This window comes from Anabrus simplex, chromosome 1 (genome assembly GCF_040414725.1).
Source record: "Anabrus simplex isolate iqAnaSimp1 chromosome 1, ASM4041472v1, whole genome shotgun sequence".
Lineage (NCBI taxonomy): Eukaryota > Metazoa > Arthropoda > Insecta > Orthoptera > Tettigoniidae > Anabrus > Anabrus simplex.
The window spans coordinates 1,172,265,303-1,172,293,199 of NC_090265.1; the positions used below are offsets into that span (position 1 = coordinate 1,172,265,303).

Consider the following 27,897-nt stretch of genomic DNA (forward strand, 5'->3'; position numbering starts at 1 on the left):
GACCAACTGTGGCAAATGGTTGACAGAGAATGGAGAACCATCCCTCAGGACACCATCCGCACTCTTATTGACTCTGTACCTCGACGTGTTTCTGCGTGCATCGCCGCTCGCGGTGGTCCTACATCCTACTGAGTCGATGCCGTGCGCATTTTGTAACCTGCATATCGGTTTGAAATAAACATCAATTATTCTTCCGTGCCGACTCTGTTTTTTTCCCAACTTTCATCCCTTTCGAACCACTCCTCCTTGGTGTTGCATTTGCTCTGTCAGTCAGTGTATAAGTTAAAACCTACGGGGGCTTATGGCCCGACGTTACAGAGGCCAAGCCTATAATTTACTACGGAGGTGACTAGATGTAGAAAAATATTAAAGTTACAGAATTTACTAGATAGGTTTCAAAGATTACAAAATCATAGTCATCTCAAGTCACATCAAGTTGAGAGGGAATGCAAGAGGGTACCTTACTCTCTATTCCCTGATTTCGATTAACTTCTTTCTACTTGTTTGAAATTTGCATTCAAGGTTTGAGATTTAAATTTGAGACAAGAACAGTTACATTACTAAAGATTGGAAACCTTCCCCTCGAGCTAGTTTTCAAAGACTATCACATAGTTGTACTGAATCTGCCATTACCTTAAGCTGGTGGACCTCCCGAAGATGGAAGAGGCGTTCCCGCCTCCGTTACGAACACACACTAGACTGTAGACTGGAGCCATCACTAAGACATCATGGCTCACCAGCTCTCGGCTTTTATAGAAGAGAGGAAAAGTTTCAGAAAACTCTGGGTCAAGGCCCTGACACCCCCAATTTTCATTGGATAAATAAATAAATGTAAAAATTTCATCATTGGTGAATAAATACATGTACAAAATTTCTCATTGTCCAACATCTTAAGTTGGCGGGGAGAGAAAGAGGCGTTGATAACTTTTGAACATCAAAAAACAACAATAAACAATTCAGTTTAGGAAACCTTACCACACAAAATTCATCTTGAATCTTAATAGTTCATCTTCACCCCAGAGGGCACAACATAAGCTGAGAGAAGCGACATCTCTCAAGAGATGTTTAACTTACAGTAGTTCCAAAATGCGTTTCACTGTTTTTGCTTTAGATGGCATTCTACAAGGCGCTTCTATTATATGCGCGGGGTGGGTAAAAAAAACTCGTGTCCTCATCCCGAGGTGGTGCAGCTCTTTTCAGGCACACCCCCATTGGAGGTGAGCTGCATGTACCATTTGGACCATATACCAGCCCTCCTGCCAGTATTAAATTTCTTGCAGTACCGGGAATCGAACCCAGCCCTCCGAGGACGGCAGCTAATAACACTAACCGTGACGCTACGAACGCGTACAACGGTGTGGGTGTACCTCCGGTACACTGTGTATTAGCCAACTAGCAAACGAACAACTGTCTAACAGTGAACAGTGTTTTTCTCCCACTAAAGTGCGACGGAAAGCAGAGAGAATTCAGGTTTCCCTGGTCTTCCGATTTAGGCCGAGAGTGGCAAGGGGCTGCACATTGGTGTCCGTGACTTTATATTCTGCCTGTGCGAGAGAATTTTGTTCTCTAGAGTAAAATGTAGTGTGTCCTATGACTATTTCACAAACGATCTATCAACGTAATGTTAGGCTTCAACGGACGCCTACGTTATTATTATTATTATTATTATTATTATTATTATTATTATTATTATTATTATTATTATTATTATTATTATTATTATTATTATTATCAAAGACTAGCTGTTACCCACGGATTCCCTCACAAGTATTTCGTAATTTGATAAAAAAAATTAAGTCCGCCTCTGTGGTGTAGTGGTTAGTGTAATTAGCTGATAACTCCGGAGGCCCGGGTTCGATTCCCGGCTCTGACACGAAATTTGAAATATAGTGTGAGGGCTGGAACGGTGTCCACTCAGCCTCGGGAGGTCAAATGGGTAGAGGTGGTTTCGATTCCCACCTCAGCCGTCCTCAAAGTGGTTTTCCGAGGTACCCACTTCTCCTCCAGGCAAATGCCGGGATGGTACCTAACTTAAGGCCACGGCCGCTTCCTTCCATCTTCCTTGTCTCTCCCTTCCAATCTTCCCATCTCCCACAAGGCCCCTGTACAGCATAGCAGGTGAGGCCACCTGGTCGAGGTACTGGTAATTCTCCCCAGTTGTATCCCCGACCCAATGTCTCACGCTCCAGGACACTGCCCTTGAGACGGCAGAGGTGGGATCCCTGGCTGAGTCCGAGGGAGAAATCAACCCTGGAGGGTAAACAGATTAAAAATAAGAAGGTAAAAATTAATTGTTCCTCGGTACTGCACGAAGACATTATCTGAAAATCCCTGGAGTATAACAATTCACCGAAAAATTGCATTTCATTTACTCCAGAACCTCTTTGTAAACCACGTTTGTGGTAGTGCTTTTGGGGCTAGGATGACCAGGCTACTGGCAGAGCTAAATCTGGAACATGCGACATGGAACTCTACACGTGAGAAACAGTTCTCTTTAAAGTCGATGAAAAAGGGTTTCTTTGTGACTAAAAGATATTCCAAATACCAATTTTCACGTGTGTAACAGTTTAGTTTTTGAGATGTAAGTATCCTCATCAAGAGAATTCAACTCGTTCTTCACTTATTTTCGATCTCCAGCTTAAATTAATTTTCCGGAAACAAAAGTTCGCGTTTCTTTATTTTTAAAGGAGATTCCAAATACCAATTTTCACGTGTATAAAATGTTAAGTTTATGAGATATACTGTAGATATACTCATTTTAAAAACTTCCCCACTCCTTGGCTGAGTGGTCAGTGTTGAGTTCTTTGGTTCACAGGGTTCCGGGTTCGATTCAGGGCTGAGTCGGGGATTTTAGTTGGGTGTGATTAATTCTTCTGGCTCGGTTACAGGTTTTTTGTGTTTTTCCCAACATTCCCCTCTTCATACTCACTCAACAAACCACAGTACCAACCACAACAGGAATACGCAATAGTAATTATAAAAAATACATCCCAACACGTATGATTGGAGTCAGGAAGGGCAACCAGCCGTAAAACAGGGTCAAATCCACATGTTCGCACCCGCGACCCCACAGGTGTGGGAAAAGCAGTAGAAGAAGGAGATACTCATTTTAAAATTTCACCCACTCTAATGTTCTTTTCATCCCCTTAAGTGGATTTTTAAAGGAGATTCCAAGTACCAATTTTAACGTCTGTAACATTTTAAGTTTTTGTGATATACTGTAGATAATCTCGCTGCTGTACAATCTTGGAGCTGACGTTGCAATGGTCACGGCAGTTCATTTCTTTATCCGATGTCCGGCTCTATGCCTAAATGTTAGCGTGCTGGCCTTTAGTCACTGGGGTCCCGGGTTCGATCCCCGGCACGGTCGAAAATTTTAACCATTATTGGTTAATTTCGCTGGCACGGGGGATGGGTGTATGTGTCTTCTTCATCATCATTTCATTCTCATCACGGCGGGCAGGTCACCTACGGGCGTCAAATCAAAAGACCTGCATCTGGCGAGCCGAACATGTCCTCGGACACTCCCGGCATTAAAAACCATACGCCATTATATGTTTTCTTTATCCGATTCCTAGAGCAGGAGTAGTGTGGTGCCAATATCTCCATAACGGTTGGTTTCAGTGCCTTAAAACATGGTTTTCGAGCTCGAAGGGCTTACTGAGTGTTGTTATTTGCGTCAAGGAACTTAACTGAGCTTTGTCTCGTCCTTGTACGATAAATTCGATATTTCGCCTATATTAGCCTATTATTTTTATATCTCGCCCCGTGCCCTCCCAATGGAATTGTTTTGAAAATTAAATACAGCCCATGTCCCTCACAGATCTTAAATATTTACATTAGTAAAATATTTTTTAGAATCGGTCCAACAGTTCCTGAGATCAGCTATTACATACAAAGTTTACCTCTTTATATATTAGTATAGATAATAAAAATCGTTTTGTAGCATTAAAGAGATTTCGAAGCTGAATCAGCCATCTCAGAATCCCGTATACCTCTCTTGTTTTTCTTTGTGCTTTTTTTACAAATTGCTTTACGTCGCACCGACACAGATAGGTCTTATGACGACGGTGGGATAGGGAATGTCCAGGAATGGGAAGGAAGCGGCCGTAGCCTTAATTAAGGTGCATCCCCGGCACTTGCCTGGCGTGAAAATGGGAAACCGTGGAAAATAATCTTCAGGGCTGCCTGTACGGAACGTGCTGTGTGGTGTGTGCCTGTATGTAGTTATGGCCATGGTCCAGCATAAAGCTGCAGGGAACGTGAACGAACAGTCGGAACACTGAAATTCGTGCCCAATAATCACGTTTAAAGGCTCCTTTTAGGTTAAGATTTTTCCGGTCAATATAAAATACACATAACTCTGTTACAATGGCAGTGCAGGTGTTTAAAAGTAACCAATTCAAGAATATTTCACCAGTTGAATATATTGGCCTGTATTGTGAGTAATTAGTGCCAGGATAAAACTTCACGGCACGTGAGAAAGCAGTTGGAACTCTGAATGAAATACTCACCCAAAAAATCATGTCTAAATATTCTTTTTAGGATAAGAATGTTTTCATTCATTCCGAAATACACCTGTCACGATTACACTGGCAGTACAGGTGTTTACAAATGTCACAATGTTATTTTCACCAATTAAAAGTATACACGCACAGTTGAAGAAACATTCGTCAGTGCTCTATTCACGTACACAATATACAAGCGGAACACGAAAATAAAAACTGTGGGATGTTTAAGTTTGAAATGTCTTGTCATTGTTCCGGTTGAAGGTCCCTTTGCAGACAAAATAGAACATAAATTGCATTTCACTCTGTCCGGTTTTCTTCTAGTAAAAGTCCTGAACAGTACTCCGATGCGACATTATGCAAAGTTTACCGTCTTTCGTAAGAAAGGGGAGAATAATTCTCCTAAATAAATTTACAGTTTACCGCCTATAACCTCAGCCACCCTGTTATCATTATTATAAATTGATCAAATATCTTATCATGATCAATTATTAGTATATTTAATTACTTTCGTGCTGTTATGCTCTTTGCATTTCGAATTCCTTCCCTCTCAACTTCCATTTACCTTCTGTAATATTTCGAAAATTTCCCTCAACACTTTCTCGGGGATTGACGTTAAAAATTAATTTGGACTTTAAGGAAACTTTTAAGCCCAAGAAAAATATAGGTCATAGCTTCGGAATTAAAAATATAACTGGATGAATACATTGTTGTACTTTCGTGCTGTTATGCTCTCTGCACTTCGAATTCCTTCCCTCTCAACTTCCATTTACTTTCTTTAATATCTCGAAAAATTTCCCTCAACACTTTCTCGGGGATTGATGTTAAAAATTAATTTGGACTTTAAGGAAACTTTTAAGCCCAAGAAAAATATAGGTCATCGCTTTGGAATTAAAGATATAACTGGATGAAAAAATGTTGACACTCAAGCACAGGGCGGCACACAGCCGGTGTTGACAGGCAGACACAGCCAAGGCCAACTAATCTATCTAGAGCGCACTTGACACAGCACGTTCGGTTCAGGCACATTCCAGCTGAAGCGGAGCATGTCATGTTGCCTCTCGAAGTTCTCTCTAGGACGCAGTTACAGTCCTGTGTCCCGTATCCCGGCACTCTGTACCGAAACACTCCGCCTCAAACTCCTAATGTTGCGGAACAAGTGAATGTTCCGGTCTGCCCAACCCTACTATTTGGCCCTAAACGCACGGCCAACTCGCCCGGTCTCGTATATCTCAAACAGGGGTAGAATGTTTCAGGTACACAATATTTGACAGACCTACACATAACAAATTAGTAGTAGTAGTAGTAGTAATAGTAGTAGTAGTAGTAGTAGTAGTGTTAGGTTAAATCTACATTTGCGACGCAGTCTTCATCCACTCTCCCATCGGGATGTGGGAAAAGGGGTAGAAGAAGGATAAGGATAATTTTACGAAAGTTTGTGTTCTATTCAGTTTATTCAAAGTAAATACACTTACTTTTTCACTGACCTCAGTTATTGTACAACCCCTCGAGTAAAAATGAGAAACCACAGAAAACTATCTTTTGCGCTGTCGAGGTTCGAACCCAAAATCTCCGGAATGGAAGTTTACAGCTATGTGGCCTCTACTTCACAAACAGCTTGTTCAGTGGCAGAAAGATTAGACAATTTAAGATTTATGTTCCATTAAGTTCTTGATTCGACTTCAGAATGAGAGTATATTTTCGCTTTTATGTATTTCGAATAAATGTAAGACTAACTTACCTGAAATCTTATCTGAAAATACAATTAAGTTTGTATATATCCAAGAAGAGTTGTCTATATTACTTACTTTGTTATTCAGGTGCTGAGGAAGATACAGTAACAGCTTAATCACACTGAACGCCAAAGGAAACGGAGCTGTCTCCTCCACGTCGTAGCACAGCGCCTGAGAGCCCATCCAGAACCCATTTCCCCAGAAGTAACCGGAGCTGTACCGTCCAGTAGCGTCCCACACTGAAACAGAGAGAAACGCTCACTTCTTACAAGAAACATTTGCGAAGTGCCTGAATAATAATGGTATAAAGTCAAATTTGTTGGAAAACACTATCTAGCTGTAATCAATGCTTGGTGTACAAATTTCTGGTGCCCATAGCTGTAATTATACATTTTTATCAGCCTAGATAAAAGTGGTAAATGAAACCTCAGCTGTACTAATGATTACTCCACTAATTTTATCTGTTCTTACATATTTCTCCACGGAACGTCTCACTCTTGACTCACCGATAGTACAAAACACCATTGACAATATATTAAGGCAACAATCACCAGTCCGTCCAGTATTTGAATTTGAAACTGTTACACAGCATGAAGTAAGAAGGGAAGTTATGTCAAATCTCACGCAACAGGAGCTGATGAAATTCCCATTTCACTCGTGACCTACACAATCGACATAATATTGCCCATTATTACGCATTTAATTAATACCTGCCTTACTTCAGACAATATCCGAATTAAATGGAAAGATGCACTCATTGTGCCAGTCCCAAAAAACTATCCTGCAACCAATAAATCTGACTACCGACCTGTCTGCATTCTCACAGCACTTTTTAAGGTTCTGGAGAAAATTGCTCATAAACAGTTAAATACTTGGAAAAACATTCTGTACTTAATCCCTTGCAGTCTGGTTTTAAGAAAGGACACAGTACTGCAACAAAACTAATCAAAAACACTGATGACATCAGGCGGGCTATGGACGAACGAAAACTGACTGTACTTATCCTACTTGACTTCAGCAGTGCGTTTGACACTGTAAATATTGACATATTGTTAGCCAAGTTATAAAAATGTCACATGGCTCATTCTGCTATTCAGCTCTTGAGCTCATACCTCAAAAATATAGACGACAGCGAGTTGTATCAAATATGACGACTACAGAATGGAGGACTAAGGACTAAGCTATCTGTCGTTTCCCAAGGGGATGTTCTTGGACCTCTTTTATTCTTAATCTATATTAATGACATTTCCTCTCATCTGAATGCCTGCAACTACCACCTTATGCTGACGATCTTCAGATATACTCGCACTTCAAAGTCTCCGACAATGACAAAGCAATCCACCAAATGAACTCGACTCTAAATTTAATTAGCTCCTATGCAAGAGAGAACTGCCTATTAATTAACCCGAAGAAAACGAAAGCTATCATAATAGGACGATCTAGGCTTTTAAATATGCTAAGCATCACACAACAGCCTACTCTCATGCTCTGCGGTGAAGCTATACCTTTTCAGAAGTCTGTTAAAAACCTAGGCGTTGTCATGAATGACACATTATACTGGAATGACCATATAACAAGTGTCTGCAGAAAGTTATATGCATCTCTCCACCCCGTAAAAGTGAAACAATCCATTCTTCCACAGAACATGAAACTAACACGCATTCAAACAGCTCATTTTTTCAATAATTCGTTACTGTGATGTCGTATTAACCGATGCAACTGTAGAACAAACTATGAAACTTCAAAGGGCAATGAACTTTTGCATATGATTTATATTTTCTTTGAACTTTAGGACACATATTTTCCCATATTAGGAGAAGCTATCCTGGCTGAAAATCGATCAACTAAGAAATCTACATACTGCGACACTGAACGAATCTACACCTGAATACCTATCCTCCCATTTTAACTTCCTCTCATCTATCCATGGACATAATACCAGATCGACTTCTACCCTTATGATACCGGTTAATCAGTCATCTGTATACAGCCATTCATTCCTAGTGCCTGGGGCAAGGCTATGGAATACACTCCCTGTCAGTATACGTAATAGCACTTCAATAGTCTCATTTAAACGGTCTTGTTGAGAATTCCTCTTAAATTTGTGATCAGCTTGTATGAATGTTAGTGTGTATGCGTGCAAGTATGATTTATAGCTAGGTGATGTAGATAGATAATATTAATTATTATAAGACAATTATAATAAGTTATAGGCTAATATTACTCCATTAATTTAGGTAGTGTTTGGAGACTGTTAACAATGCTATTTTTCTAATTCATGTGACTATGTATTGTATGTGGTTAATTGTAAGAGAGGGCCGTGAGCCCTAACTTCGCCACATACAAAGGCATAAAATAAATAAATAATAAATAAACATAGGCCTATGTATGTCTGTGGGTCTTGATATACAAGTTAAACGTTAACTACACCTTAGGTGAATGTTGCATTTATGCAGTTGGGAATTGAGCAACTCGAATCTTCAGTGTCCCAGAAAACATTTTCAGGAGCATCAAATGCATTACATTCAACTTGAAAATGTACCTTCCTTCCAGGCATGCTTAAGCATGGGATTGCATATAATTGATTATGTATAAGTACATGAAGGTTGATGATAGCGTTACGGCTCTGGAGGTCAATATTAATGTTGTCAAGTAAAACTCGCTCACAAAAAACAGGCGAACTTCTTCCGTTTACGAAAATAATACACATCCAAATGTTGAACAAGGGAAGTTGCGCCAGGTGGAATGGTTGTTATCTGTGTGTGTTTATCGGGAATTACCGGGCGAGTTGGCCGTGCAGTTAGAGGCGCGCGACTGTGAGCTTGCATCCGGGAGATAGTCGGTTCGAATCCCACTGTCGGCAGGCCTGAAGATGGTTTTTCGCGGTTACCCATTTTCGCACCACGCAAATGCTGGGACTGTACCTTAATTAAGGCCACGGCCGCTTCCCTCCAACTCCTAGGCTTTTCCTGTCCCATCGTCGCCGTAAGACCTATCTGTTTCGGTGCGACGTATAGCCACTAGCAAAAAATTGTATCCGGAATTACGAAAAGATTTTGTTGATGTGATACAATTAATCCACGAGGGCTGTAAATAAAGTAATGGAAATATTGATAGAACGAATTATTTAATAAACTTTTTTTTTTGCTATGGGCTTTACGTCGCACCGACACAGATAGGTCTTATGGCGACGATGGGATAGGAAAGGCCTAGGAGTTGGAAGGAAGCGGCCGTGGCCTTAATTAAGGTACAGCCCCAGCATTTGCCTGGTGTGAAAATGGGAAACCACGGAAAACCATTTTCAGGCTGCCGATAGTGGGATTCGAACCTACTATCTCCCGGATGCAAGCTCACAGCCGCGCGCCTCTACGCGCACGGCCAACTCGCCCGGTTATTACATTCCTTCAATATAGTTATTTTCAGTACTGAAAAGGATCACAGAACGGCAAAGAGGTTTTGTTTCAATGCCGGTACATTCATTAACTCTTTACTCATAAACAGCTGCCTGTAAGATGCAAAGACAAAGAAAAGAAACTGTTGTGTTACATCCCTTGATGTATCTAAAGCATTTGATATACTTGGTCATAAACATCCAGAGTTAACTTTGAACACTACACAGATTCATCCGCGTCTACGGTCCTTAGTACTACAACTTATGACTAACAACACAGTCAATGTCGAAATTGATGAAGTGACATGAACCAAGGGTATTCAAATTCGTAGAGGAGTAGTTCAGGGTTCTCCCTTATCGCTTCTGTTATTCAATGCTGGTACTGATGTTATATAAAGGGAGATGAATGATAATGGAATTGCCTCTGAATTTGGATATGCACTTGTGGATGATGTCGAAAATTTGGCAACTGTGGGCTTCGCCGATGATATCACCCTGGTATCTACAGATGAAGACTCCGCAGTAATTATAATAGATATGATCAACCAATAGCTTGTGCAAATTGGCCTCAACTTGAACCCATAAAGATCAATTGCAATAGTAATTAAGAATGTTAAACTGGAAAGACAACAAGTACTACAATGAGCGATGTATCAATATCTTCAATTGATAAGAAAGAAAAATTAAATTGTCACCCGCATAGTCTAATACCTTTTGCCAAATGTCGGGAAGCCGTCGGGGACCGTTGACAAGGCGTTCTCTGTTGATAACAGTGACGGAGCGCCTTATTGCGCGGAGTACAGATTCCATGTCAGGAAATCGGTGGCCTCAGAGGGGTTGTTTCAACTTCGAAAACAGGTCTAAGTCACAAGGACTCATATCAGGTGAGTACGAAGGGTGTTCCAAGACCTCATTTCGACCCAGTCAAATCGCCTTGACCCATCGTGCAACCGTCCCATATAGTAATGCATTTTCGACACAGGCTTCACGTAACCTTCGATCATTCTCATACAAATTTGCCACGGGTAACCTCGATTTTAATCCACGAACGCTGATCACCTTTATCAAATATTCTTTAGAGCGGTGAAATCGACACTCTTCACTTCAACGCCACACAGCAACAACACTGCCAACTGGATTTCCGTCAAATGCACACTACAAATCGACAACAGCGTCACCCGACCACTCTCATATCCAGGGGCGAAGCGTGCTAATATCCACTGTTACCACTGCTAACAATTTGAAAATATAAAAATCGAATATTCCTTAATATTAATATTTTAGTTTCTTCGCCTGGAGGTGTCGCGAGAACTCTATTGTATCAGATTGCCACCGTCAAAGCTGAGCGAGAGGCTGTTACCACTCTATGCAGTGGTTACGCTTTGAACCTCTTCTAACAGTTAGGTGAGTATTGCTGCGCCTGCGCCAAGCAAAAACCCTCTCCCTTCGACACTGAGATGTATCCTGCAACGTTCTCTGGTCGTGTTACCACAGTGGAAAGTGGAAACAAAAGCTTATATCGTAGGAGCTGAGCTGTTCCGTCCGTTCTTTCCGCCGCGCTCAGCAGTGCATTGTTATATTATTCTGTTATTGTTTTCCATTATAATACGATGTGACTTCTCTTGTGTGAATTTATATTTAATTTATGTTAGGTAAGGCTAGCTATAGGACTGCACAACGTATTAAACATTTAAATGAGAGCTGTCGCTTACACCTCGAAAATAAGTGAGTTGGCGGGTCCAGAATGTCCATGTATAATAGAAAGCTTAATGAATACGACATTTTCGTTAAGAAATTTTGAAGAAAAAACATAATTGAAAAAGGTAGACCCACGCCTTCTCTTAAAAAGTTAGTCATGGAATCGAAAAGAACAGTACGATATTTTCATGACTCGTGGTACATAAATCTGGACTGACCGAGATCGATAGCTGCAGTCGCTTTAGTGCAGCCAGTATCCAGTATTCGGGAGATAGTGGGTCTGAACCCCACTTGAGGCAGACCTGAAGTTGATTTTCCCTGATTTCCAATTTTCACACCAGGCACATGGTGGGGCTGTACCTTATTAAGGCCACAACTGCTTCCTTCCCACTCCTAGCACTTTCCTGTCTCGTCGTCGCCATAAAACCTACCTGTGTCGGTGCGACGTAAAGCGACTTGTAAAACAAAAAAATCTGGACTGGTCATGTGGTTGTACGAAAATGAATAAACTGTACTGTTGGTCATATATTTTCCTCAGAAAATAATGCTTGGAATAAAGACGGTGTGGACAATTTAGATAGTTTCAGAGTTTTAAAGAGACGTCATGAGGTGTCTCAAGCACACATCAACGCTGTTGCCGATATGATTCAGTTTGGAAGGTCCAGAATAGAGTTCTGTTTAAGTACAGCTTACAGAAAGAAAATTGACGAGCATGATGGGCTAGTAAAAATAACAGATATATTGTCAGCACTTTAATAGATACTGTGTTTTTTTTCTTTCAAAGCAAGGATTACCTTTCAGGGGTCATCTAGAAACTGAAGAATCCGATAACAGAGGTAATTACAGGGTGTTACTAGCGTTAATGGCTAAGAAAGATGACGTATTTTGGCACCACTTCGAAACATCTACAGTTTTCTCAGGACTTTTACTTGATATACAAAATGATATTATTGAAGCCATAGCTGCTTTTATTACCAGAGAAATTAAAGACGAGGTTAAGAAAGCAAACTTTATTTCCGTTATTTTGGATGAAAGTAGGCTACAGATGTCTCTAACAGAGCACAACTCTCGACTGTATTTATGTATGTTAGTCCCGAAGGCGAAATTCAAGAGAGATTGTTGAGATTATGTGATGTAATCAGTGACTGTTCTGATGTTTCTCTCTTTAAACATCCCTTTGGAGTGTTACAAGAATTTCATTGTGGTATAAAGTTAGTAGCAGGAACATTTGATGGTGCAGCAGTGATGGAAGGACGGTACAGTGGGTTGCAGAAGTTAGTAGGGATAAATATGACCAGACTATTTATTCACTGCAATGGTCATAGGCTTGACTTGGTATTACAACAATCTGTTAACCACATCAAGGAATGCAAAGTATTTTTTCAGACCTTGTCCGGATTAGCAGGGCTTTTTTCATCATTCCCTAAAAGAGCCGCTGTTCTTGACAAATTACCACAGAGACGCCTACCCGATGGATATATGCTGGTAGGCTGGTTGAATTTGTGTCCTCTGTCGACACAGATCTCCTCGAATTCGTCAAATAAATGAAAGATAACGCAGACGAATGGGACGCTGAAACGAGAATTCAAGCCAAGGGTTACTATGTTATCTTGCAAGACTTTGATATCTATTCCCTATTAAATTTATTTGCTGAAGTGCTCCCTCAATCTGATCCTCTGTATCAGATCCTTCAGGAGCAAATATGTGATATTGTCTTCTGCTCCAAAGAGATCCAGCAGTTTAAAGCATTTTTGCGGACAACCAGAAATAATTTTGAAACTATGTGTTCAAAGTTGCAAGACAATGAAGGGAGGCAAGATTACCTTCAAAAGCGCCAGAATAGATTTTATAGGAACTAAGAAAAAATCGTACCTCGGATTGTATTTGGAAATATTTGACATCATACCCGTGCAACTATCTGATAGATTTTCTGATATTAACAAGCTGGAGTTCCTTCAGTTAACTGGTATTGACCAGTTTTACAATTTCGGGAAGAAGTTCCCGAACAGTGCCTATCAGCCGTTAGTGAAGACCTATGGACGAAATTTCGACTCGATGAAACTTAAAAGTGAACTGTCCGTTCTCCACTCGAAGCCAGACCTTGTGAAAAATAATGCATAATTATGACCTTTACCAATATTTGAACACCAGTGGTCTTAAAAAAGCATATCCAGAAGCAACGAAATTGATTGACCTCATTTTCACCATTCCAGCAACAAGCACTTCCGCTGAAAGAAGCTCCTCGGTCTCAAAAAAGGATACACACGTTCCAAAGAAATTCACAAGTACAGAACAGGCTCTCTGCACTTTCTTTGATTGTGATTGAGAAGAAATTTCTGAGTGACTTAATGAAGAGACCTAATTTCTACGATGCTGTGATAGACATTTTACATGCCACAACCTGCCGGCGTATTGACCTGAAGTACAAATAGGAAATACTTTATATTTATGAGTGCCATACGATTTGCATGATGTGAACTATTTTCAATTAGTGCATGATCGAGACTGCTAGTTTCTATGATGTAGCTGCTCACTAGTGTTCAATTCGTTATGTTCCATTTCATCGCTTTCAAATAATGTTATCTTATACAAAAGTAATACCGGTATCAATTATCAAGTCTTTCACTTTGATGAAATGACATCTGTGCTGCTCATAAAAATGCTGTGACCGGGCGAGTTGGCCGTGCGGTCAGGGGCACGCGGCTGTGAGCTTGCATCCGGGAGGTAGTGGATTCGAATCCCACTGTCGGCAGCCCTGAAGATGGTTTTCCGTGGATTCCCATTTTTCACACAAGGCAAATGCTGGGGCTGTACCTTAATTAAGGCCACGACCGCTTCCTTCCAACTCCTAGGCCTTTCCTATCACAACGTCGCCATAAGACCTATCTGTGTCGGTGCGACGTAAAGCCACTAGCAAAAAAATGCTGTGGTGCGAGCGACAATATACTCTCAGAAGGAGTGTGGTAACACTTCTCAAAATGTCACGCGTCGCTACTGCTCATATCCTATTTGCACATACCCGATCTCCTGCGAGTGTTTGGACTACGTTGCCATTACTTTATGTACAGCCCTCGTAGAACCAGATAACATTTTGTTCCGCCGTTGGGAGAGAATACTCTTGTACACTTTTTCTGATTTTGAACAATATACAGCGTACTTTACGTAGATCTGTCCATAGACTAAGTGCTTCACAGATAATCTCATCGCGCTGAAATCATCAGGTCGCGAGGGAGGATGGACCGCGAACTTCTGATTTCGAATGGTCAGGTTACAAGCCAAATCGTCGATATATATATACACTGTACAACAAATATTGTGCTCTTGTTTTATACTGGCTACAGCAGGCTGCTGAATTTAGTGTAGTTCTTTTCCTAAACAATCACACACTTACTGTCGTCTTGTTACAGCATAGTGCTATACTGGGAAATTAAACAAAGATAAATGATTATTATTTTTCAATATCTCCCATGCTTGCCATTACCGATGGGTCCAAAATGTCGTTATCAACGGCGGGTGAGGTTATGACGGCTGCTGACATCGCGCTTAGAAGTAAATTCATGTGGCTGCAGACAGCGTCGATGTCTTTCAGCATTCCGAAGTCGACTTTGAAAGATAAAGTTAGCAGAAAAGAGGAGGACATAGGCAAACTAGAATGCTCAAAATCGAGAAAATATTACATTTAGTAAATGTCTGTCTGTCTGTCTGTCTGTCTGTCTGTCTGTCTGTCTGTCTGTCTGTCTGTCTGTCTGTCTGTCTGTCTGTCTGTCTGTCTGTCTGTCTGTCTGTCTGTCTGTCTGTCTGTCTGTCTGTCTGTCTGAACAAGTTTTCATTCCCCACCCTGAAGGGTTGGGGTGGGCCATCTGTTCAGAAATGGGAAGTAGGATATTAGGAGCACATGCAAGTTTTTGGATTTTTCTTTAAAGTCAACAGTCAAAAATTTAATTAAAAACCTGATCTCACCTAGTCAAGTAGGGTATTAACACATTAAGAATTTCCGATGAATCTTTGCAAATGTCCGACTCGTTGGCTGAACGGTCAGCGCACTGGCCTTCGGTTCAGAGGGTCCCCGGTTCGATTCCCGGCCAGGTCGGGGACTTTAACCTTAATTGGTTAACTCCAATGGCACGGGGGTTGGGTGTATGTGTTGTCTTCATCATCATTTCATCCTCATCACGACGCGCAGGTCACCTACGGGTGTCAAATAGAAAGACCTGCACCTGGCGAGCCGAACCCGTCCTGGGATATCCCGGCACTAAAAGCCATACGACATTTCATTTCATTGCAAATCACTTTCTTAGAAACGGGTGCGATGTTAGGTACATTCAAATAGCTTAATATGATAATAGTGGAAACTCCTACGAGAAACTGCCGACACTGCTTCTGCGTACCACCTAGCGTTTCGAGGAGATAACTACACTTGCTACTGCAGTCAGCTGTGTATGTTTGAAGTGTCACATTTGTAATTCAAATAGTTTTGTGCTTGTTATATATCAAAAATTTGGAAATGGCAGGAAGAGGAGTTATTTGTGTCTTTTATGGGTCTTCTATTTACAAAAGATAAAGTGATCGCAAGTCCTTTGACAGATTGTAAAAACAATGTGCCTGTTAATCTTTACGCGCCTGTACTTTTTCTCTTTATGTGAACGTACTTTCTTAAAAAAATCTTATGATTAAACCTATGTGTTTAATCGATTTTCAGGTGTACTCAGTGGGTTGTAAAGAGTATTAGGGCAGATTTAGATGAATTATGAGGACCAAAGGACCAGAACATTTAAATAAAGGCTATTTAGTGGGCTCAGAGCACTTCAGAGAAACTGAATTCAGGAACAAAAATTTCTTAAACCAAGGGTATTTCTGCACTGAAACTATTGCGGTCAGAATTACACAATGACTGCCTTACGTGTTAACAAGGAGGATGACATAGGACTGCAATGAACACATTTTTTCGATCATTAGAGCAAAAGGATGTTACAATAACACCAGGTGCCACAACATTTCGCAGTGCCATAAAGGGTGTAATGGTAAATCAATTGCTCTGTGCTTCTCATGACAGAATTGTGAATCTGATGTTGCAAACTTTCTGCTGACTCATAATAATGCGATGAAGGCCAATTTTGAAGCTAATGTCACTTAACAGTGTAAATAATTATGACAAGCAGTATGATAATTCTAAAATTTTATTTCCAAATACGCGTGCAGGAAAGTTGTCTGCAAGAATATCAGAAGCATTTGAAAATAGATTTTGTTGGAAAGAACACATGTAATTAGAAGAATATTAACTGACAGATTTTTATCAGCGAAGAAATGATTGTATGTAGTGAAGGTACATATAACATTACTGGCTGACAAGTATTCCAAAGTCCTTATTAAGGCGCATGTGAATAGAACCAATCATCCAACAGAGAAATATCTTGCCATTAAGAATATCAAAATGAAAAAGATAACTTATTGCATGTGTGATTTGCTTTTGAAGATTGTATCAGACTGTTCATAACATTACAATCGAATATTTTAATACATTTGTTTTATTATCACTGGTTCCTTCAGATTAACATCCGTCTTCTTCCTTCCTTATATTATTACAAGAACGACGCAAATGTCTTAAAATCCGCATATCGTTGGGTATTCGAAATCGAAATAATGTAGTGTTTAAATATTGCTCGTTGTGTTAGTGCTTTCCTCGAGCTACAAGGTGGCAGCACTACACGCTGTCGCCGCTACTCTGCGTGGTAAATGGGGAGATTTTTCCAATATTATCATATTAAGCTAATTTGTACATTTCATCTTATGGGTCATGGCCTCTTCTGGAAACAGTCTAATGTGAGACCTCGAAAAGAATTAAATACAGTCGATCCTACAAATTCATTAGTAACTACAAACAACTTTCTTCGAAACGGGTGTGATGATAGGCACATTTCATCTTATGGGCCATGGCCTCCTCTGGAAACAGTTTAATGTGAGACCTCGAAGAGAATTAAACACAGTCCATCCTACAAACTCAGACCAGCAGAAAGGAAGGAATGGAATGAGCCCCTCTGCATCACGTTTGTTCAGGTTCATACTTCTTCTTCTTTATCTGTTTACCCTCCAGGGTCGGTTTTTCCCGTCGGACTCAGCGAGGGATCCCACCTCTGCCGCCTCAAGGGCAGTATCCTGGAGCTTCAGACTCTGGGTCGGGTGATACAACTTGGGAGGATGAGTAACTCGCTCAGGTAGCCTAACCTGCTACGCTGAGCAGGGACCTTGCGCGGGGATGGGAAGATTGGAAGGGATAGACAAGGAAGAGGGAAGGAAGCGGCCGTGGCCTTAACTTAGGTACCATCCCGGCATTTGTCTGGAGAAGTGGGAAACTACGGGAAACCACTTTCAAGATGGCTGAGGTGGGAATCGAACCATCTCTACTCATTTGAGCTCCCGAGGGTTAATGGACCCCGTTCCAGCCTTCGTACCACTTTTCGAATTTCGTGGCAGAGCCGGGAATCGAACCCGGATCTCCGGGGGTGGAAGCTTATCACACTAACCACTACCGCACAGAGGCGGACAGAAGGCTTATTACTGGACAGAAAGTGCCGATAGGTTGATGACTGTAATGGGCCCGTTTAATTAGAACTTCCGTATAATAATGTTACTACTACGATACTAGTACTACTACTACTACTACTACTACTACTACTAATAATAATAATAATAATAATAATAGTGTATTTACGTTCCACTAACTAATTTTCACGGTTTTCGGAGACGCTGAAGTGCCAGAATTTTGTACCGTAGTATTCTTTAATGCAAGTAAATCTTCAGATACGAGACTGCCGTATTTGACCACCTTCAAATACCACCGAACTGAGCCGCCATCGAACCTGCCAAGGTGGGATCAGACCGGCATTAAAGCTTAGAGTAAGTTGGTCGTGCGGTTAGGGGCGCGCAGCTGTGAGCTTGCATTCTGGTGATAGTGGGTTCGAACTCCACTGTCGGCAGCCGGGAAGATGGTTTTCGGTAGTTTCCCATTTTCGCATCATTGAAATGCTGGGACTGTACCTTTATTAAGGCCTCGAACGCTTCCTTCCCACTTGTATCCCTTCGCTCTCCCATCGTCGCCGTAAGACCTATTTGTGTCGGTGCAACGTAAAACAATTTGTAAGTACATGTTTCGGTAATTTCGGAGGCATGCCTGCAATTATAATATTAATAATAATTCGGACTTGTTAAAAGTTCACTATTTTCTTTAGTGTTTTCTGACAGATTACGAGCTACGAAGTTTGAGTGGGGCGATTAACTTTTATTTTCATAATAGTTAGTAATAATAGACTAACACAGTTATTATAATAATATTGCTAGTGGCTTTATGGCGGATGCAAGCCGACAGCCGCGCGCTCATAATCGCACGGCCAATTCGCTTAATAATAATAATAATAATAATAATAATAATAATAATAATAATAATAATAATAATAATAATAATAATAATAATAATAATAAATGTTTGCGTGCCAATTGAGACGCGCGGTGTCGGAATTTTGCCCACAGGTAATCTTTAACGTGCCTGTAAATCTACCGAGTGCTTGAAGCGTCTGAGCAACTCAGCCTGGCAACGTTTATTTTGATACGTTTAGTAGGCACTGCAAAAGCAGCAGTAAGCTAGAATGCTTTAATTTACCATTAAACATGTTTTCTTCGTTTGGAAGCACGAAAGGAATGTACGTTTAATTTATTTGTTTTTATAACATATCCGTTATTGGTATGAAGCAAAACGTTCGATGTGTTTTGACAATTCAATTCCGATACTACTCACTTGGAAATCCTATCCCATGCATTCTTTCGTTGACGTAAGAAACTTTATTTACGTACACGTACGGCGAGTTGGTCTCCCAAAAATCCATGATATTGAAATCACACTGTGTATTCCATGTAAGCAGTTCGACAAAACCACTAGACCTGTCACATGCCGGTTCGGTTGTCTGCTGTTCCTAGCGACGGGTTGGAAGGGGTTCCTGCCCCCTACATGAAACCGGACTAGAGGTATGAGCTGGCTGTCTGAACTTGACCTGAATAACAGCTGTCAGAGAGGCGAATTATCGTCCGTACTAGTACGCAAGTTACTTCGTAGTAGTAGCATCAGTAGTAGTAGTAGTAGTAGTAGTAGTAGTAGTAGTAGTAGTAGTAGTAGTATTTGAATAATGCCAGTGTATGAATACCACGAATACCATGATATGTTGCTAGAGTATCGTGTGGCAGAACATGGCCCTCCATGAATCTATCGGGAAAGGGTTCCCAACAGACGGGTGCCGAATCCAGCAACGATACTTGCTGTGCTGCAGCGTATTCACGATACAGGTTGTGTTACATCACGCTTTGAAAAGCGTGTAATCCTAGACGCGGAAGAAGACATCCTGACAATAGTAAACGATGATCCCGGACGCCGTACGCGTGGTATAACACGTGCCGTTGGTGTACCAACTTGGACAATACGTAGGACACTGCATAAAGAGTGAGTGCATCCTGACCACATTCAACGGGTGCAGTGTCTTTCACAACTGATCACCATTTTTTTACTAGTTGATGTACGTCGCCACGACACAGATAGATTTTATTGTACGGAGACAACGGGACAGGAAAGGGCTAGGACAGTGAAGAAGCAACCTTGGCCTTAATTAAGGAACAGCCTCAGGATTTGTCTGGTGTGAACATGGCAAACCACGGAAAACCATCTTTAGGGCTGCCGACAGAGGGGTTCGAACCCACTATATCGCACTCGTGAGCTGTGGAACATCCCCATTCAGTAGGACAAGGCAATTTCCAGCACCGGTTCTGAATTAATACGTGGATGGGTGTAGTAGGAGGTCGGTTACGTGGACTAATCATCTTTTTATTGATGTTACCTTGCTCCTGTAGATACAGTACGTTACTGGAGCTTTCAGAGGACGTGTTGCTTCTACTGCGCAGAACCACGTGGATTTTACACGATAGTGCAGACATTTCCTCAACGGTGGACAGGACAATGTGGAACTATCAATTGGCCAGCCAGTACATCAACCTGCTCAAATACGCCAGATTCCTATCAGTAGACTTACTGGCACGTTAAAGAATACATGTGAGACAAGATTCCGGCACCTCGTATCTCCGGAAAAAATTCCGGCACCTCGGAGTCTCCGTAAGCAAATAACACTCTTCTTCTTCCTCTTCTTATCCTTAATCTGCTTACCCTCCAGGGTTGGTTTTACCCTCGGACTCAACGAGGGATCCCACCTCTACAGCCTCAAGGGAAGTGTTCCGGAGCTTGAGACATTGGGTTGGGGATACAACTGAGGAGGATGACCAGTAGCTCATCCAGGCGGCCTTACCTGCTATGCTGAACAGGAGACCTTTCAGGGGGATAGGAAGATTGGAAGGGATACACAAGGAAGAGGGAAGGAAGCGGCCGTGGCCTTAAGTTAGGAACGATCCCGGCATTTGCTTGGAGGAGAAGTGAGAAACCACGGAAAATCCCTTCCAGTATGGCTGAGGTGGTAATCGAACCCACTTCTACTCAGTTGACCTCCCAAGGCTGCATGGGCCCCGTTCCAGCCCTCGTACCACTTTTCAAATTTCGTGGCAGAGCCGGGAATCGAACCCGGGCCTCCGGGGGTGGCAGCTCAACACACTAACCACTACACCACAGAGGCGGACATTATTATTATTATTATTATTATTATTATTATTATTATTATTATTATTATTATTATTATTAAAATAAATGCCATCCGTCACACTCAAGCTTTGTAGCTCTTAATTTGTCAGAATACACGAAAAAGAAAATAGTGAACTGTCAACGACTCCGAATTATTATCCGAACTGTTAATCATAACTCTGAGCACGACTCCGAGATTACTTGAACATGTACTTCGAAGTTACTGTTCTATTCCTGCATAGGAGGTGCTCGAAATGTCGTCCGTTAACTTGACGACCGACTTCCATGTAGTGACAGCATAAATCCCTCACCCACCTCCACACCTCCATGTCAGCTCTCACAGTTACGATGGCATCCCCAATACATCGTCTTACAGTAAATTCATCGGCATTACCAATTCGTACACCAAGTGTGGGGATCTTGCCTAACATCTCTTCTTTTACTCCTTGAACGAAGCATCTTTATTGTTTGTGTTCATTTCTTTATATATTGTCTCCATAAGTAAAGAGAGATTGCTGCACAAAGGTGTGTTTCATTAACCTCGCTCTCCCATCCCGATCACGAATCACGACATTTTTGGTGCAGCAAACGCCGGAAGTCAGGGTATTCACGTCACGAAACGCTTAAGTTTTGCGTTGTGTTTAAAACATTTACATTTCGAGGAGCTAATAAGTTTGTAAACAGTACAGTGTCGCAGCAACGCGTCACGAACAACAAGAAAAGAGCATACTTCATCCCGAGAGATAAGTTCCCAGCTACATTTTATTTTAATCCTTTGTAGATGAATTTGCGCTATGTCTTGAATGTCTGAAGTAGCTGTAGAATTAGAAGACAATTAGGTATACGGTTAGATTGCATCGGACCTGCATGCAGCCATCTTGTTAACTTATCTCCAAAGAGGTTATCTGGTAGAAACCACAGTCTAATATACAAAGTCGCGAAGCTCCTTAGTAATGAAATGGCATCCTGTTGTCAGGCGGAACGACACTAGCGCTCGTAGCGGCCAGCAAGCTCTAACTGTCCGGAACAATTCTCTACCCAACAGTTGAATGCACTTTCCCACGTAAATTATAAACTGTAACCACCTCGACAACTATATTAATCGTACATTTTAATAAAATACGTTGATACACTAGACTACAGCGTGGTAATAATACCGAAGGAAAACAACAATAGTTTATTTTCGAAGGAACAGCTTATCATACCACTGTAATTAAGGTCTTAGCCACTTTTGAAATCCTATTATTGAACTGAATTTGGTAATTTCACATACATCATAAAAATAGTAATGAACTATAAAACAATTCAAATAATATTCAAACATCTCAGGAACCTAAATGGCTGGATTTTGAGCTTTTTTGTTTTATGACACTGAAAACTTTCATTGCAAAATATCACGAGGTAATCTAATCTTAGTTTCACAAATAATTTCAACACTAATGACTTAGTACCTTCACAGCATTAATGTGGAAAATCAGGTGTTAACATTAGGGAATTAATAGTATACTACATCGAAGTTAGTGAGCATACAGCCCATGTTCTCTCGGCTCCTCTGACAAACGCGCAAGTGGCTGGGCGGCTTATCAGCTTACATTTCGGAGATAGTGGGTTCGAACTCCACTGTCGCCAGCCCTGAAGATGGGTTTCCGTGGTTTCCCATTGTCAAAACAGTCTGTACCTTAATTAAGGCCATGGTTTCTTCCTTCTCGCTCCAAGCCCTTTCCTATCCCACTGTTGCCAATAGACCTATCTGAGTCGGTGCAATCTATGACTGTGTGTTGTGCTCCTTTGAGACGGGCTAATAATCTCTTATCAATAAGTTTCGGTTCGAAGAAATCTGCGGAGATTCCATACTAATTTCTTCTTCTCTGCTGACATAAACTGGCTGTCTCCAAAATTACTGGAACATAACGTGATGTTATTGTACAAATAGTTCACATTTTTCTTCAATAAATCATCCCCCCTACTATTTACAAGCAATTTTCTTGCCATTCTTCCTTTCTTAATCCGTTTACCCTCCAGGGTTGGTTTTTCCTTCGGACTGAGTGAGGGATCCCACCTGTACCGCCTCTAGGCAAGGCCAACTAGATATACAGGCCATAAGGCTCCCCCTCCACTTCGGACGCTACGTCACACGCGCCGCCAGCCGCTTCACTTCTCGCCAGTGACTTGTAGGCTGATCTGAACCTCGTAGCAGTGAGGCTATCGATGGTGTTGAATGATTTAAATGCATGTGAACATTGTGAATTAAGGCAACGTCGTATTGTACACCTGGTTGTAGAATCAACTACAGTTCAAAACAGCCTAATATTTCAGTGTTTAAATTTCCTGCTGGCTTGTTTCGGAAACAAAAGTGGATCATAGCCATCCATCGAACAGAATTCATCTCTTCAGCAAGCTCAGTTGTGTGCATTTCGTAATTAGGGACGATTCTGTTAAAAGACCTGATGAGTCTATTTTAACTGTAAAACCTAACCATTTAAAACTCTCAAACGATGCTATTCCCAAGTTTGAAAATGTGCCTGCCTATCTGTCTAAAAATCTTCCAACACCGAGCAAAAATCCTATTCAAAGACAAGTAGAGATTGAAAAACGGGAAGAGGAAGGAAAGAAAGAAATCTGAGGAAGAATATGACAGGATCAAGGACTTCGATGACGTTCAGGGTAATTTCAGTATTAAACGCAAATTAGATTTGGACAAAGTTTCCGTCAACTTTGATGATGATGATGATGATGATGATGATGATGATGATGATGATGATTGTTTTTAAGGGGCCTAACATCGAAGGTCATCGGCCCCTCCGTCAACTTTAACAGCCAAAGTCTGTATTTTCAAAATGTATATGACTGAGGAAAATATTCCGAAAATTGGTACTTCCTTAACATTAAACGAGGCTCTTGATTTTAAATCCATATTTTCATGAGTGAAAACCCTGATATACGTGCATTAGGTGACGGGGGCAAGATATTAAAATGGTCAAATTAGAAAAGTATTTGTAACTTCCTGTTTAGACCTGCTTGTAACTCAAAAGTGACTGTCCACGACAAAATAGAATCTGTACACAAAATAATCGATGAAATTGAAAGTGAAGTTGATGAGTGTATCATCATCATCATCATCATCTGTTTACCCTGCAGGTTCGGTTTTTCCCTCGGACTTAGCGAGGGATCCCACCTCTACCGCCTCAAGGGCAGTGTCCTGGAGCTTCAGACTCTTGGTCGGGGGATACAACTGGGGAGTGTGACCAGTACCTCGCCCAGGCGGCCTCACCTGCTATGCTGAACAGGGGCCTTGTGGAGGGATGGGAAGATTGGAAGAGATAGGCAAGGAAGAGGGAAGGAAGCGGCCGTGGCCTTAAGTTAGGTACCATCCCGGCATTCGTCTGGAGGAGAAGTGGGAAACCACGGAAAACCACTTCCAGGATGGCTGAGGTGGGAATCGAACCCACCTCTACTCAGTTGACCTCCCGAGGCTGAGTGGACCCCGTTCCAGCCCTCGTACCACTTTTCAAATTTCGTGGCAGAGCCGGGAATCGAACCCGGGCCTCCGGGGGTGGCAGCTAATCACGCTAACCACTACACCACAGAGGCGGACGAGTGTATCATTACTGATAAATTATAATTTTTTAAGGAACAGTTAAATATAGCCTTTGCAAAGAAAGTATTTTACTCCTGTATTCTAATAACATAGTTCACTTCAATATTTTTCGCATTTCCTGGGGCGTAAAAGAAGATAAGACAGTCAACGTTTCTTACAATGCCTCAGCCGGTTATTCACAGTCTTTTACTGCAAAACTAGGCACGGGAAATTCGGGTATTGATGATTCACATTGGAATTACTTGAAAAAGAAACTAAAATTGTTAAAGGAGCATGAAATATTTTGTAACTTGTTGGATGGAGTCTACATAAAACGTGAGCTGAACTATAAAGGACGAAAGGTTTTATTTTTGTTTTTGCTAGTGGCTTTACGTCGCACCGACACAGATAGCTCTTATGGCGACGATGGGATAGGAGAGGCCTAAAAGCTGGAAGGAAGCGGCCGTGGCCTTAATTAAGGTACAGCCCCAGCATTTGCCTGGTGTGAAAATGGGGAAACTACGGAAAACCATCTTCAGGGCTGCCGACAGTAGGATTCGAACCCACTATCTCCCGATGCACGTTCACAGCCGCACGCCCCTAACCGCACGGCCAGATCGCCCGCTAGGAGGAAAGGTAGAGGGAGTTGCTTTTAGTAGTAAAAGCGGAGAAAATAACACTACATTAGCTACAACTGCACAAACTTTTATGTTGTCATCCAGTTAAAAAAAAAATAAAGACGTTGATTTGTTTCCATGTAAGAACCTAACGTGACATTTCTTAGAACTAACTTTCAAAGTCTTTAAAGTATGAACAGATAGGCCTATAGCTTATAAGGTAGCATGCATAATTTCTAATAATAACAGTGTTAGTAGGAAAATGTTTGAAAAGCTGTGCAAAAGCAATTTACAAACCACTTTTCAAAATCCATTTGACGAAACAAACACACAAAAAGTTGTTTGATACTGGTCATTTATTTAAAATCTTAATAAATAACTGGCTTAATCAAGCTGACAACTTATCCTGACTTTGACAACTCTGAGTCAGACAAAAAAAATGTCTATCTGAGTCTATCTAGTGCGGCCTTGGCTTGCTCCTGCCCTGGACCAAAAGGTGTTGTACCAGACACTTTTAGAGCTACAAAATGTAAACCTGTATACTAATGTTTTTACATGAGGATTCTCAGAGAAAAATTCTGATTTCGCTTGTTAATAATGTTCTGGAAAACGAAAACATGTTTAAACATGCAGTGATTAAATAAATAGCTTTAAACATTTCATTGACAAATGTATATAAATATTTTGTAATATATTATTGAATAACAATAGAAAAGTTACCGTAGACAAACTCATGGCTGAGAAGAAGAAATCCTCAGGAAAATAAAAATGTATAAACTGAAACCTTAGGAATTGTTAGGTAAGTTTTAAATTGCAGCTTAATTTCTAAGAAAGGTTTCAGACTATTGTTGTGAATTGACATCATGCATTTTCCTAGTAAGATTAAACTTTTTGTATACGTATTACGCGTTCTGATCTTTTACAAGATACCGTGTTGCGGTACAAGTGACAGATGTCAGCATAATTTTACGTAAAGAAATGTACATGTACTGCCCTGCCAGTTTTCTCCCCGCATAAAACTCGTGTAGTATACAAGCCTAAGTAAAGTCACAAATGAAGGAGTGTTCAGTTTTATCGTTAAGGCTGAATAAATGAACAATATCGTGGTGAAAGTGAGAGCGGGCCCTACGCTGCCATGCTGAACGCCAGCCACTCGCGTGACGTCACAGTCCGAGCCTTGTGGCCTGTCTATCTAGTGCGGCCTTGCTCTAGGACAGTGTCCTGGAGCGTGAGACTTTGGTTTGGGCGATAAAACTAGGGAGGAGGGCCAATAGCTCGCCCAGGCGGCCTCACCAGCTATGCTGAAGAGGGGCCTTGTGGGGGATGGAAAGATTGGAAGGGATAGACAAGGGAGATGGAAGGAAGCGACCGTGGCCTTAACTTACGTACCATCCCGGCATTTGTCGGGACAAGTGGGTAACCACGGAAAACGACTTCGAAGATAGCTGAGGTGGGAATCGAACTCCCTTCTACTCAGTTAACCTCTCGAGGATGAGTGGACCGCGTTCCAGCCCTCGTACCACCTTTCAAATTTCGTGGTAGAGCCGGGAATCAAACCCGTGCCTCCGGGTGGTGGTAGCTAATCACATTAACCACTACACAGAGGCGACAAGCAATTTTCTACTCATTGAAAATCAAAACACCGTTACGTGTTAGAGGTTACGGTTGTATTAAAACGTTATTTAAGTTCATATCATTGGATGGATTTCACTACGAGTTACATTCCTGAATCAGTGATGAACGAAATGCCTACTTATCTGAAGTTAATTTCTGAATCTTCACAATATTGTTCTCTTATCCGAAAATTTAAACAGTAATTAAGGCTTTAATGGTCAGGATCTTTAGACAGCCTATAGAATGATAGCTCTGGTGTCTTCTTGTAACTGAGCAATTTATTGCGCCACACACACGTCCTTTCGTACATACCATGTCAATTGAATAGTAAACCGATCATCTATAATGTAATTACCTCACGCTTACCTCGCAAAACGTATACAACTTACACATCCCAGAAGACCGACAGCTTGCTGGCTACGTGGAGCGCTGCAGTCGCATGGATGAAAAAAATAAGCCGAGCTTCGCGACTGTGTATATTAGACTGTGGTAGAAACTCGATGCACTAAGAGGATTCTAACAGGTTGAATTGACACGTGGCTCTATCTCGCGGACAATCAAGGGACTACTTGTACATCGGGCATCTTGTCAGATATCAATCAGCTGTTAAGGGGATCGAGACGGCGGTGACTTGGAATCTAATTTCCAAACATATCATTCTATCTATCTATCACACATAATTATGGCTCAGCCTACGCAGCTGGACAAATTGAAACGAAAGCGCTCTACTGAAGGCTCAAACATCTCTCGCTTTTCTAGGGAAATAAGTAAATTTAACTATTCCTCACCAGTTGACGAAGTATAACACAATGTGGATAGACTGCAGGAAAGTCTTAATGCTTCTGGAAGATGCCATTCATGATTTCATTGCCGACGACGAATACAAAAACGACGTCCAGATATGCGAAGAGTATATAGAAAGTGCCAAGCGTGCAATCCGCAAGGCTAATAAACTCTTAGCAGCAAATAACTTCACTGATACACGGGATTTAGGTCCACAGTCAGCATCATTCACAGCCGCGCCTGAAGTTAAATTGCCAACTATCAGGTTAGAACCGTTTACGGGGGATATCGAAGCATGGCCGCGTTTCTGGG

General features: G+C 41.4%; 1 protein-coding gene across 1 annotated transcript in view; it reads right to left on the bottom strand.

Annotated features, from left to right (window-relative positions):
* Positions 1–27,897, bottom strand: part of LOC136858399 (nose resistant to fluoxetine protein 6-like) — a 176,963-nt gene that overhangs the window by 100,618 nt on the left and 48,448 nt on the right. The window contains exon 2 of the mRNA XM_067137917.2: positions 6,317–6,480. Coding sequence (XP_066994018.2) covers positions 6,317–6,480 — 164 coding nt within the window. The remainder of the gene's footprint in view (positions 1–6,316; positions 6,481–27,897) is intronic.